Source organism: Pecten maximus, chromosome 11 (assembly GCF_902652985.1).
Source record: "Pecten maximus chromosome 11, xPecMax1.1, whole genome shotgun sequence".
Lineage (NCBI taxonomy): Eukaryota > Metazoa > Mollusca > Bivalvia > Pectinida > Pectinidae > Pecten > Pecten maximus.
In genome coordinates, this window is record NC_047025.1 from 23,181,746 (window position 1) to 23,195,796 (window position 14,051).

At 35.9% G+C, this 14,051-nt stretch overlaps 2 protein-coding genes and 1 long non-coding RNA gene across 3 annotated transcripts; all 3 read left to right on the plus strand.

Moving 5' to 3' along the window:
* The first annotated feature begins 489 nt into the window (after window positions 1-489).
* On the plus strand, window positions 490-2,849 carry LOC117338129 (galactoside 2-alpha-L-fucosyltransferase 2-like). Its single transcript, XM_033899340.1, has one exon. It carries the CDS (start codon window positions 524-526, stop codon window positions 1,712-1,714), a length of 1,191 nt encoding a protein of 396 aa, XP_033755231.1. The 5' UTR covers window positions 490-523; the 3' UTR covers window positions 1,715-2,849.
* Window positions 2,850-5,997: 3,148 nt separating this feature from the next.
* Window positions 5,998-7,149, plus strand: LOC117338127. Its single transcript, XR_004534968.1, has 2 exons — window positions 5,998-6,620; window positions 6,851-7,149. It is a non-coding gene; the product is annotated as an uncharacterized LOC117338127 (long non-coding RNA).
* A 2,275-nt stretch (window positions 7,150-9,424) lies between these two features.
* Window positions 9,425-13,483, plus strand: LOC117338047. Its single transcript, XM_033899211.1, has 3 exons — window positions 9,425-9,862; window positions 11,858-12,105; window positions 12,812-13,483. The coding sequence occupies exons 1-3, from the start codon at window positions 9,625-9,627 to the stop codon at window positions 12,959-12,961; spliced, it is 636 nt and encodes a 211-aa protein (XP_033755102.1). The 5' UTR covers window positions 9,425-9,624; the 3' UTR covers window positions 12,962-13,483.
* Window positions 13,484-14,051: the final 568 nt, after the last annotated feature.

The following is a 14,051-nucleotide window of genomic DNA, read 5'->3' on the forward strand; positions in this document are numbered from 1 at the left end:
TAAAACTGTACCATACGTTCATTCGTCCTAGGACAGTTGTGCTTGTGGTCAAAGGTTCTGATTTACAAACGGGACGTCAGGAACATCGAGCTGGGCCTATCCAATCTCAACCTATGATATCTCTCCTTATATACTCCTATATTTCTAAGGAAAATTTAGTATAGAACTTATTGAGAATTCTTCTAAATGATGTTAAAAATATGTTATCATCTATTTAATTAATTCACCCTTTCTAACTTCATTGTGAATGGGAATCTTATTTAAGTAACATAACATATATATACATGAATCCAATGTACAATATATTTTGCGGAACTGTTCCATTTTATATATTCTGTGCGATAAAGGAAATAATCATAATCGTGATATATGTTGTGTTTCAGGACAAATATCTACATTTCCCATGAATGGTACATCCGGTATAGTCCTGTTGCTTGTCATTGGATTTTCATTTGGATTTATCGTAACGAGTTATTTTGGCTCCTCCTTGTCGTCTTTGGATACGAAGGGCGAACCCCTCCCAATGGAAATCACACTGTCAAATGAGGAGAGCACAAGCGAACTAGGTAGCCAAATGAATACAGATATGATGGAGGATAAGAACAGCATTGCACCACTTGGTGTAATTTCCCCAAGTACCGGACAAAACGTGAGTAAGGGAAATAACATAAAGGGAGAGAAACATACTGAAGAGTTAACAGTCCCGAGCTTATCTAGATCGTCACATCCACCTCCAGGAAGTGAAGACTCGTTCAAGATTGAAAATTTAAAACGCAAAATCGCAAAGTCTGAAGTTGGAATTGCAATATGGCAAGATATGAATCGATATATCTGTAACGGTTACGGTCCACGACTCGGGAACCTCATGTTCCTATACGCTACCTGTTATGGTGTCGCGTACGATTTTAATATGACTCTCGCCCTCAATAACGGAGAATACATATACGGTCCCTTTGAAGGAATACCTAAACCAAAAAAACAGAAATCGCAATACTGTCGAGGCGGGCAAAAATCTTTTAACGAAGCCAAGCCAAGATATTACAAAAGATTTGATATTAAAAGGACAGATAAATATGTGAGGTTAAACGGATATTTACAGTCTTGGAAGTATTTTGCGAATTCATTTGATGATATAAAACATCAATTTACATGGAAAAAGAACATTCGGGAAGCTGTGGATAAGATCATTGCTCAGTTGGTGAAAACTAGTTACCCTACCGACGATTTTAAATCTGTGACTACTGTGGGAATACATATAAGGAGAGGGGATTATGTCTCTGAACACCGCCCAATGGCGGATAAACCATATATAGAAAGCGCTAAACAGTATTTCTTGAGCCGTTATTCTAAAGTTTTATTTATCGTAGCAACAAACCCCGTAACGGAAGCTAGGATCTGGTGCACGGAAAACATAATTAACGGTACGGGGAAGTCAGTGTTTTCCGGAAAGAATAATGACCGCTACGTTGACATGGCGCTGTTATCTATGACAAATCACGTGATCATTTCCACCGGGACTTACGGGTGGTGGGCAGGTTTTCTCAGTAAAGGAACTGTAATACATTACGACTGGATTCCACCGAACCACTATAAATTCAACAGGGAGGATTATGTCCTACCATACTGGGTTGGAATCAAAGCCACTAAAATTGATTGGAGCAACTCCCAATTTAGGACTCTCAAACCACCACTAGTTCAACCCAATAATGGATAGGTAAATCATGTTATTTCGTCGATTCAGCTACCTTTACCAATTAGACCATGAGGTCCTTAAAGCATGGTGCTTCCGAGGATATACAAAAAAAACTTTTGCTACTATGAGGGACTCTTGTTTCAATGGTAAAGCTGTCAGCTGATTTTTGTGTGAGTTACTTTAATGGACGTATAGAGCGAAGAGACTAATCATCCGCTAATGTTGTTAAAATCATCGCTTAGATTCGTTCACAAGAGAAATTTTCGCCAATTCTTTACAGAGACAATTCAATCCAGAAATATACGTCCGGGTTCATCACGTGAACTTGATATTTTGGGAAAGGCTACCACGATCTCGTCCGCATGCAGCCGTCGTCAGTCTTCTCGTGGTCGGCGATCTTAAGGATAAGAATGAAATTTTAATCAGAGAGGTGAAAGGTCAAGATTCTCGTATTAAATTTACTTTGTGAATATATTTTATTAAAACTTTTTGAGTACTAGTATAATTTCAAGTGTAATTGGTGGATAAACAAGAACAACATGAAAAAACAATATTGTGTTTACATAATACTAAATAAACTGGATACAGGCCTGTCTTCCTCAGTTCTAATGGCTTTTTGATAGACAGGTCTGAAGTATGATATTCGTATGGGATGATATGTTTGTCGTGAAACACTTAGAGTTGGACTAAATATGTCCACAATCTAGACAGAACTTGAATCTTACTGATTATTTAAGGAGTCGTCTAGTGAATTACAGGTTTTACATAGTGTTTGCATTATGAAGATGCATTTAATCTACCTTTCGTTATTTCGGGGCGATGTTCACAAAATCTAAGCTTATTGGATAAGACTTCTCAGATTAAAATCGGACAGATGAATGTATATTAGTACTTCTCTTCTGTAGTATTCTTCAATAGGCTGGTATAAAATTAGTTTACTATTCTCATTCAAAGATTTAGCTTGTGGTTATGATTATTCTCGACAATATCTTTTTTATTTCGTTTAACCCCATTACAGTTACTAATAGAAGAAATAATTGATTCTAAATTCTGGACATCAAATATTTCTGATGCATTGTTAACAAATGTACATGTATACCAAGTGTAAACCACATTTTTGTGCGAATCTTTGTTAAAGGTTTATCTAAACAGCAAATACCACTGGTTATTCTATATATTTTAATTAAAGCAAATGCCTCTACAACAAGAGGACTTGTACATGTATTTTTATTTGTACTTCTCAAAATGCAGTTGCATGTTTGAGCTATTATGAAAATATAAATTGGGAGTTGACCTAATTCTCCACGAGATCCAAAGTCAGCTGCTCTTCTACCAACACCCAAAGTGTGTTTACAAAACTTCAGCTGCACTTGTTCGAGGGGGATGTAGGAAAGTTGGTGAAAGTCACTACCATTTAGCCCGTATCTTGGCCTCAATAATGTGAGTACAACTTGTAAATAATAACATAGATCGATGTCATCACAACAGACTTCTAAATAGACACAGTTAACTGGCCCGTATAACATCGTAGGCACGAGCCGCAAACATTTCGTCTCCAAAATCACTTACTTACTTCTACTCCGGAACGGAAAAATTGAAGAAATGTTGGTCAGGCATTTTATCAGTAAAGTAGCTTGTGTTCCAAATTGCGTCTCTTCTCTTGGACGTGTCAGTAAAAAAGGAGGAAATCTCATACTTAATACAGACCTAGATTCTTAAACTCTTGTATGTTTCAGTACAAAACTCTCAGACTTATTACAGACCTTAAACTCTTGTAGGCATGCTTCGGTATAGAAATCTCAGACTTATTACAGACCTTAAACTCTTGTAGGGTATGCTTCGGTATAGAAATCTCAGACTTATTACAGACCTTAACTCTTGTAGGGCATGCTTCGGTATAGAAATCTCAGACTTATTACAGACCTGAAACTCTTGTAGGCATGCTTCGGTATAGAAATCTCAGACTTATTACAGACCTGAAACTCTTGTAGGCATGCTTCGGTATAGAAATCTCACACTTATTACAGACCTTAAACTCTTGTAGGGCATGCTTCGGTATAGAAATCTCAGACTTATTACAGACCTTAAACTCTTGTTAGGTGTGTTTCGGTATAGAAATCTCAGACTTATTACAGACCTTAACTCTTGTAGGGCATGCTTCGGTATAGAAATCTCAGACTTATTACAGACCTTAAACTCTTGTAGGGCATGCTTCGGTATAGAAATCTCAGACTTATTACAGACCTTAAACTCTTGTAGGCATGCTTCGGTATAGAAATCTCAGATTTATTACAGACCTTAAACTCTTGTTGGGCATGCTTCGGTATAGAAATCCCAGACTTATTACAGACCTTAACTCTTGTAGGGCATGCTTCGGTATAGAAATCTCAGACTTATTACAGACCTGAAACTCTTGTAGGGCATGCTTCGGTATAGAAATCTCAGACTTATTACGGACCTTAAACTCTTGTAGGGCATGCTTCGGTATAGAAATCTCAGACTTATTACGGACCTTAAACTCTTGTAGGGCATGCTTCGGTATAGAAATCTCAGACTTATTACAGACCTTAAACTCTTGTTAGGTGTGTTTCGGTATAGAAATCTCAGACTTATTATAGACCTTAAACTCTTGTTATGTATGTTTCGGTATAGAAATCTCAGACATATTGCAAACATTAGATTCTTAAACACTTGTTGGGCATGTTCCGGTTTATAAGTCTTATTACAGACCTTAACCACTTGTAAAGTATGTTTCGGTATAGAAATCTCAGATTTATTACAGATCTTGACCACTTGTAAAGTATGTTTCGGTATAGAAATCTCAGACTTAGTACATACCTTGAACTCTTGTTAGGTATGTTTCGGTATAGAAATATCAGACTTATTACAGACCCTAAACTCTCGTAGGGCATATTTCGGTATAGAAATATTAGACTTATTACAGACCTTAAAGTCAAGGCCTGTCATATCTTTGCATATGGACGGCATGAAAAGAAAATGACTCAGACAGTAACACTGAACTATATTGCGACTGGATACTTATGATAACATGCACATTTTATTTTATAAACGATAAGAATGCACAATGTGGATTTGAATAATGTCATTGAAATCGACACAATACCTGAAACCTGACAAGGGCAGTATTTACTGAGAATAGTACCCGGATATTGTGATAAAAAGACGTATACGTTACGAAAACAAATTGGTAAAATATGTTTGATAATACATTGTGGTGTTGAGACATGGTGCGTATGGGGAAATGTTAAGACTAATGACGTCACGCATATTTTTAATTAACCAACATTTGCCTGTCATGCTATTTTGCGGAAAATATAATTAACTTAATGTAGAGAATGGTTAATTAATTACAGATCTAGAGGCTTACTGATATTTTACACGTCCCATATACACTAGATGCCCTCTACAAGCTGGTTGTTTTTCTGGAAACAAAGGTAAACCTCGGGAATTCGGCATTCCTGACCGAAACCACCATGACGGATGTATGATAATTATATTTGCATTTGATTCTATATTACTTGTCCCCGTGTAAAATTGATAGACAAACAAACAAGATTGTGCTGTCCTGTGGAGGGGTCCGAATCTCTACCAGTAATATGTCGTAGGCTGTAACTAAAGCAGAGGTGTAGTGGAGGGGTCCGAATCCCTACCAGTAATATGTCGTAGGCTGTAACTAAAGCAGAGGTGTAGTGGAGGGGTCCGAATCTCTACCAGTAATATGTCGTAGGCTGTAACTAAAGCAGAGGTGTAGTGGAGGGGTCCGAATCTCTACCAGTAACATGTCGTAGGCTGTAACTAAAGCAGAGGTGTAGTGGAGGGGTCCGAATCTCTACCAGTAATATGTCGTAGGCTGTAACTAAAGCAGAGGTGTAGTGGAGGGGTCCGAATCTCTACCAGTAATATGTCGTAGGCTGTAACTAAAGCAGAGGTGTAGTGGAGGGGTCCGAATCTCTACCAGTAATATGTCGTAGGCTGTAACTAAAGCACAGGTGTAGTGGAGGGGTCCGAATCTCTACCAGTAATATGTCGTAGGCTGTAACTAAAGCAGAGGTGTAGTGGAGGGGTCCGAATCCCTACCAGTAATATGTCGTAGGCTGTAACTAAAGCAGAGGTGTAGTGGAGGGGTCCGAATCCCTACCAGTAATATGTCGTAGGCTGTAACTAAAGCAGAGGTGTAGTGGAGGGGTCCGAATCTCTACCAGTAATATGTCGTAGGCTGTAACTAAAGCACAGGTGTAGTGGAGGGGTCCGAATCTCTACCAGTAACATGTCGTAGGCTGTAACTAAAGCAGAGGTGTAGTGGAGGGGTCCGAATCTCTACCAGTAACATGTCGTAGGCTGTAACTAAAGCAGAGGTGTAGTGGAGGGGTCCGAATCTCTACCAGTAACATGTCGTAGGCTGTAACTAAAGCAGAGGTGTAGTGGAGGGGTCCGAATCTCTACCAGTAATATGTCGTAGGCTGTAACTAAAGCAGAGGTGTAGTGGAGGGGTCCGAATCTCTGTAATAGGGTTATTTTTAATAAAGTGTTTGATATTTGTGAAATGTATACATGTACATGTGTGATAATTATTAATAAAATATAATAAATATGTAAGGTATTTATTATTGAGGTATAAGGCCCTCGCGACCTTTTACCTGCGTGCGTGCGTATATATATTCGTTACCGGCGATCCCGTGCGCGTGTTTGTATATTGGTATGTGTATGTCTTTGTACCTGTGAGTATATTTCACTGACGAACGTGACATGTGACTGTGACAAAGTTGTTTGATTGGTTGAAAGTTCCTATCTGTGGTTTTAGTCTTTGTTTCTTTGTGTTTCGGTACATTTGAATTTCGACGTCATTGAAGCCGGAGCTAGGTCTTCGAATTCATCTGTCACCATATAGAGTCGTATTCTTGTATTGGTAAGTTTGATATCTTTCTTTAGTTGTTTTCCCCTGTTTCTGTTTCTGTAAGAATGATAGTTGAAAGTTATAAGTGATAAGATCATGTTTTCCATATTTTTAATACTTTGAATAGATATACGTATATGTACTGTACACGGTTATCGTACAGCAGAGATATTTTTATAAATGTAATAGTGTTCATATTGAAACTATTGTACAAGTGTGAAAACTATACTTTATTATTGTAGTTTACATCTGTTGTGCGGTATATGACGATCATGGAAGTGAGCAGTGTTTAGCCTCACGTTGATGCACTATACGTGTTGTAAGTGTGTGATTTTATATTACCAAGTAATCGTCATTATCTGTGATATTTTATCGTGTTAACGTTGTGTTGGAAATATTATTCATTTATATGTAATTGTACGCGTGAACTATTGTTGTATGACAGATGTATGGTTTGTGAATGAAATTAATTATGTTTTATTTATGTATGTTTCAGAACGTGGGTTTTTGAGTAATAATAAAACCTTTGAAATCAAACGAACCCAGCGGCATTGTCATCATTTTAAGACGTATTACACCCCGCTACATCTCTACCAGTAATATGTCGTAGGCTGTAACTAAAGCAGAGGTGTAGTGGAGGGGTCCGAATCTCTACCAGTAATATGTCGTAGGCTGTAACTAAAGCAGAGGTGTAGTGGAGGGATCCGAATCTCTACCAGTAATATGTCGTAGGCTGTAACTACAGAGGTGTATAAAGTTCAGGCTGAAGTCGACATTACACTCCTTCCCACTCAAGGAATCAAGAGATATGCTTCACAAAACTATACAATTAAAAATCCTTCCACTCTCATTTCGGGAAAACCAACATTCTGTGAAATTGATCAATTCTTTGAATTCTCAAGTTTTCTTTTTTCCTCTAAACTCTCTGATGTTTCATATACTAGTATAATCACACACAAAAGCGTTGGCTGGATAATTTATGTAACGTATGCATCAATTAAAAACTACACGTTATGACCCTCTGTTTCGCTTACGTGAATCTATCAACAACCTTGCCCACAAACGAACTTTCACCTTCTGTTACTATAATACGTCATATATTACATGAATAACTTATATACCGCGGCGTATTTACAGTGCTGTATTATTATTTTAATCATTAAATGCTTGTAATTCTCCGTTATATCTCGGTCTATAGGCATATATTAATTTGTGTACGGAGTTAGATTACTCTTAGACGTGTTTTTTGAAGTTAGAAATAAAAATTTATTTGAAATATCACCTATGGAAAACCCAACGACTTTATGACCACCAACTGACATTTAAAGTGGGTTTTTTTCTTTCTATTTCTGCCTCCGTGCAGGTATGTCTATCTATCATAGCATTACTAGTACACTATTCACATTAGTAACAATGCTTTATACAACATACAAAAAATGTCATGAAAGCAATGCGATTCCATGCTGTTGAATGTTCATACTAAATAAAGTTGTACAATGCATTAATCGACCCCAATAATTTCCTCCCTTCGTCTTTTTCTCTTCTTTAACCACTATAATATATTACTACACGTGATGTATACTTTTCCTACAGTAGAGTTCTGAACAGAATTGAACCAAGAAATGGTCGATCTATTGTTTACACAGTCATATGTATATAACACAATATTGTTTACTGTTTAGGCACAGGAAAAATGCACATTTGAGAAAACTTGATTTTCATTGTTGATTTAACGTGTCTGTCACACCGCTAATCATCCACGGTAATCGGCACACATTGTACCTGTCCGGTGTCAAACAATGAGATGTGTGTTGTACGGAAGCCTGGTGGGACATTCTTAGTTACCACTTTGTTAGCATTTATTTGTTGTTAGTAATATTGTTCTGATCAATAATACTAATGTTTGATATTCAAACAATTATTTATCATATTATTATCATCATTAATATGTCATATCCAGGATTCTTTTCATATTCATCCTGTTGTGTTTATGTTCCGTTGTGGAGCATTGTTGAGTATATAATTATTTACTATTTAAAGTTCATTTGTGTTACCGCTTATTTGTTATTCCTTATTTGTCATTTGATAACCCATTTTGTCAGTCCGCATTAAACAATCTTTTTGGCCGTAACAAAACAAATAATGAATTATAACAAGCTAGCAGTAACAAATACATTTTAACATATACATGGTTACTGAAAATGTCCCTCCCGGCCTTCCGTAGTACATTTACTACTTATTTGTTAACATTTATTTGTTACCACTTATTTGTTATTTTTATGTTATCGATTTTTTTTAATACTTATGAATTCAATTATTTTTCATTATTATTCAATATTACCATTGATATTTCTTACCAGGTATACTATGTATAGTTATCGTTTTGTGTTTATGTTACGTTTTCTGGACACTATTCAAATCCACTTTTGCAATTTGTTATTTCTTACACCTTGTTTGTTATGGTAATTAAGAAGACAACCTATTAATTAAAACAGTCACATATGATGAATGAATTACGCTGATCAATTCATATTAGCTTCTACCAACATTTATATTCAAATACATAATTAAGTATATTCGTTAGAGCTGGAGCCGTCCATGTTGCTGGACAGCCATATTACCACGTTTTGTTATTATCAAATAACAAATAATAAGTAATAACATATTAGTAATAGTGAATAAAAATGCCCCTCCGGGCCTCCGTAGTGTCGCTATGTTGTACTGTTAAAAAGAATTCATGAATAACCGCAAATACATCACGGACTGACAGGGATAGGTAAAACCAGAAAACGTAGAACAAGCGAATGTCACAACAGTTTAAATAAAACTTCATTGATTTATATACAAACGGAATTTCCGTGGACTTTTTATAAGAAAATAGGCGTTTTCTCCGTAACACATTGAAAGTAAAATTCCAGGTGAATTAAGTGTATAAAAGACGCAACACGATGCTGAGGATCAAACTACCACAGGATAACACTTGCTCCAGCCAGCAGCTGTCTAACACATAGAGAATATGATGTTGGTTCTACAAGTAACCCTGGTCCTCGCAGTGCTGAGTCAACATGCGTTCCCCCTAACACATGGAGCTGTATTGGGTACAAGCGACGTTCCTACAGAGGGTGCCTCTCCTTCTTTCGAGTCCGAGGTTTCCGACAGTCTGATTATAGAAAATGTTGACGTCAATAAGTTATCTGAGGAAAACCTGGAAGATTTCTTGATGGCTTTAGACGAAAAGTTTATCGGAGAGTTAGGTAAGTGTGTTCTTTATAATTGTACACCGAAATACATCAAGTTTGTCACTGTGATGTCCGTTCCAAGCTTTATTTGCAGCTTCGTCCGTCTGTGTTCACTCTCTATGCTCTGCATCCGTTTGTCCGTCAGTCACATATAGTTCATAGCTCTTAATCTAGTATTGAGCTTTGTAGTTCGTCAGCGAAAAAACCCCGCAAAAGTTGGTCATGGCATTCAATATCTTTAAAGGTTTACAAAACAAAAAAAAACAAAAAAAAACAAGGCTTGAAACTAATATCTTCGGTATTAATACATATACATCGTCTAACAATTAACTATACATTAGATGATGTAATCTTAAATGCTTCCACACTAAATTTGCATAAATTATTGATTACCTTATTATTCTGTATACTTATATGATTAGTTAACTTAAAAACAGATGACCTAGTCCAATTGATACATTTACGTCTTAAAGTATGATACAAAGGAAATATAAGTAAAAATGGTATTAATCTTCACTTTCGTTCAAACTTTGTGAATAAAATTCTTGATTTTGTTTTAGGAATAAAACTGTTATACACAATTATCAACAACAATGTAAAGTTCGCACTATAGGGATGTATTTATTACATTTTTACCAGTGAAATATCAAAAATTATTCATTCTATAAAAGTGATATTTTTCACTATATCACTTTTGCTGATTTGACCAATCAAATTAATGATTAGAAAATACCAAAATAATTGACCAATCAGAAAGCCCGACATATATGTAAGCGGTAAACGTATGCAAACTTTCGCTGTAGGCCTAGTTAGCATACGGTGTAGGTTTTTCGTTGATAAAAAATGTAATAAACAGTATATCGTGCTGCGCACTCGTGAAAAATATCAAAATATTAGCCCCACTCGTGAAATATATTTGGTATTACTGAAGACACTGTAAGATATCCTCTATTTATCATTCCAAGAAGACTTTCCTTCGCATGATCAAAATTTCGTTCTCGTAACAAACAAAAGTCAATTGTTTCATCAACCTTACCCTTATCTCTTTATCCAAAGATGACCTAAACCGAGCATGAATAATTTTCTGCTTCACAGAAACAACCCAGTTAGAAGAAATAGCATTAAGATCATCAGTTTTTTTCGGTACATTCCTTTATAAGCTGTTGGTACAATTCAATTATTCGATTTTAATATCTTAAACCAGTATTTGTATAAACGAAGTAATACAAGATGTATCTGCCAGGTTCATAATATACAATATACCATAATATTACAAGTTACAAGTTTTACCCTCAATAATTTCTTACAAAAGTCAAGGTGTACATTTGCAATAGTATTACACTTCTTTACACTCAATACTTCTGCAGCATAACAGAGAATACTACTTAATAAGTATCAAAAAGAGTTCACATTGTTTGAACATTTAAGTTAAAATTCTTTCATTTGGAATATAATGCAAACAAAGCTTTTCTACATTGACTACATATATTCTTAAGAACACTTGGGTTATTGTTGATATAAACAACTTCAATAGGAACACCAGCATATAACCAAACACTACTGTTTTAAATATGTTTCTCATTCCGGAAGATAATAATATTTTGTGTGTGTATTGTGTGTGTCAATCGATAATCTCCAAGCTGTTGAGTTATTTATACAGATTGTTCAGTAAATTTTGTAATTAATTATCAAGAAATACATGAGATTTGTATTAACTTCAGAGTATTGGAAATACGTTAAAACGGCGAAGTTCGCAAGCTCGAAAATACTTTGGTGTTTTAACTAATCCCCCCCCCCCCCCCCACCCCACCATCCCCCCACCCCCCGGCACCCCACCCCCCTTCCTCCTGTGTGTGGTTTCCTAAGTACAACTAGAACACTGGATTCCTGTGTAATATGATAATTATTACCTTTGTTTTAAGTACGAGAAACAGCTAGATTTTTCCGGGGTAGTCTCTTTCTGTACTAATTATCTCACGTACTAAAATAAACTATTTTATCATCCTTCAGATATCGAGGTTGGTAAACATACACTGGAAAGTGTTCCTTCCGGAAGAAGGACGAAAAGATGGATCCCGCTTGTAGCACGTGGAGCGTTCGCTGTAGGGCGTGGCATATTTAGGGCACTTTCCCGAGCAAAGGTGTCCAAGAGTGCAGGGAAAATTACTCGTCAGTATAACAGGCGAGGAGACTTCAAAAAGGCTGTCAGCGATTTCCATAGACTGAAACCCACAAATGTCAAACGATTTAACGGAAGGGTGAGTTTACCTTCTTTTCACTGAATATATTCCATATCGAATTATACTGACGGTGTTCCCCAGATCTTTCCCTTTGCTGTATCTTCCGAAAATGCTATTGCGCATTGTTAGCTAGTCGTCTTTTCGTAATTCAGAGTTATTTGCTCTTGTGAGCAAGTATTGATTGTTACGTCATTAGTTTGAGTGATAAAATTACCTTTTTTTCACAAATGTATGACTTATCTCACAAAAAAAATGACGTAATACCTGCGCACAAGAGCAGTTAACTTTGCATTACGAAAACTCTGCATTACGAAAAGACGGAATAGTGGTACCTTATTGAAAAACAATTCGCACTGGTTTTATATTTGTTTTGAGACATCAAATTGAATAAAAGGGGTAATATATTTCTTATTATTTTATATACACTGCTATTTTGAACGACAATAATGTGTTCGAAGATCTCAGATAGGGTGTAGATAGACATGCTTGTACATTATACTTGCATGGATTATCTGTCTTTTGTTGCTTACAATAAGCTGTATTTGTTCGTTAGCTCCTCGTTCTAATTTTGGAATATTTCACTTAAGCGTCCTAGGAAACTAAATTAAAGAATTGTGCGGGAATCTTTAGTTTTGTTATTTCCCATCAACCGTTTCAAATGAATTATATGAATATTGATGGTAATTTTGTTCTTATTTGTTGTTCCTTTCTTAATTGTATCTAGGATGGTTTGACTGGTTTGGAGGGACGTGTTGGGAAACACACCGTAAAAGTCCGATCAAGCAGTTCCGGAAAACGTCCTACCATTGAATCCTACAGAACTGATAAGGCAGCTAGAAAAATCATAAGAAAAGTTCGATACGATAAAAACTAGACAATCCAAGCTCCAATCGAGCTAGGTGGTGAATGAAAGTAAATCTTTACAACGAGTTTAAATAAGATACGAACTATAACTTGATATTATACATACCCTTATAAAAATTGTTTTATTGAAATCCATATTATGTTTTAGTTATTTTGATATGTCTGATGTGACTTAAGGCGTTGATCACGGTCCAAACGGATTGACATATTGGGACAAAGTTGTTCGTTTATAAAGTAAACGTGAACAGACCTATTGATTTTTTTAAAAGATTTTCCTCTAACAAGATCCACATAATGGAAAGGGCTCATTAGCATTCCATTGTTTAATGATGAATTTGTCTATTCATTTTCATCATCTTCATATTTCATATTCGTATAGAAGGTATTTTTCCATTAAAATTTGACTTTTTGTTACGATGCATAACAATGTAGTCAGCTTATTGCTGTAAGCGTTGAAATTAATGTGTGAATGGATTTCATCATCAAATATATGCAATCTTCGTTACTATTAAATTTACTTTTAAGTACAAAACAAGAGTTTCGGCGTTGTTTTTATAACGTTATCTTTGCAGATCCTTATTTACTTTAAAATGGCACATATGTATGTGTTTGGTTTTAATGTTACTTTATTCTCCTTTTCACAACTAGAACATGTCAGTAGGACATTAATGCCGCTGCGCTCCAATGAAAGAAAAAAGTGTTCTGTGCAGAAGGGACAGGGTAACCCTTGACCTTGGACCCTGACCAATTACCAGCAGAATTAAATCATCTTTAAAAGTTGGATTACATAAAAGATCCGTGGGCCATGTGTTTGTATTCACCGACTAAACATAAGCAAAATCAGTATAATGAAAAAACTGCGAACACTTACACTTGAATAGGTAACCATTTGATTTTGTGCAGTTGGTATGTATACTCCGTTCTGTATTGAAGCTTTGTATTATGACTCACTTACTACTGGGTTCAGAAATGTTCATAACAGAACTGCTGCAACACAGCAACATGATATCATTACCCAATTATGTGATTCGTGGAAATATTGATTAAGGATGTCATCAGTACATAACACATAAACAATCATCATACCAGACCTATAATTA

Excerpts from the sequence above, each read along its gene's own strand:
- LOC117338129 (XM_033899340.1), top strand. The coding sequence starts at position 524 with ATGGAAATCACACTGTCAAATGAGGAGAGCACAAGCGAACTAGGTAGC.
- LOC117338047 (XM_033899211.1), top strand. The coding sequence starts at position 9,625 with ATGATGTTGGTTCTACAAGTAACCCTGGTCCTCGCAGTGCTGAGTCAA. Across the intron at positions 9,863-11,857 it reads AAAGTTTATCGGAGAGTTAG|ATATCGAGGTTGGTAAACAT; the intron begins GTAAGTGTGTTC and ends ATCATCCTTCAG. Across the intron at positions 12,106-12,811 it reads TCAAACGATTTAACGGAAGG|GATGGTTTGACTGGTTTGGA; the intron begins GTGAGTTTACCT and ends AATTGTATCTAG.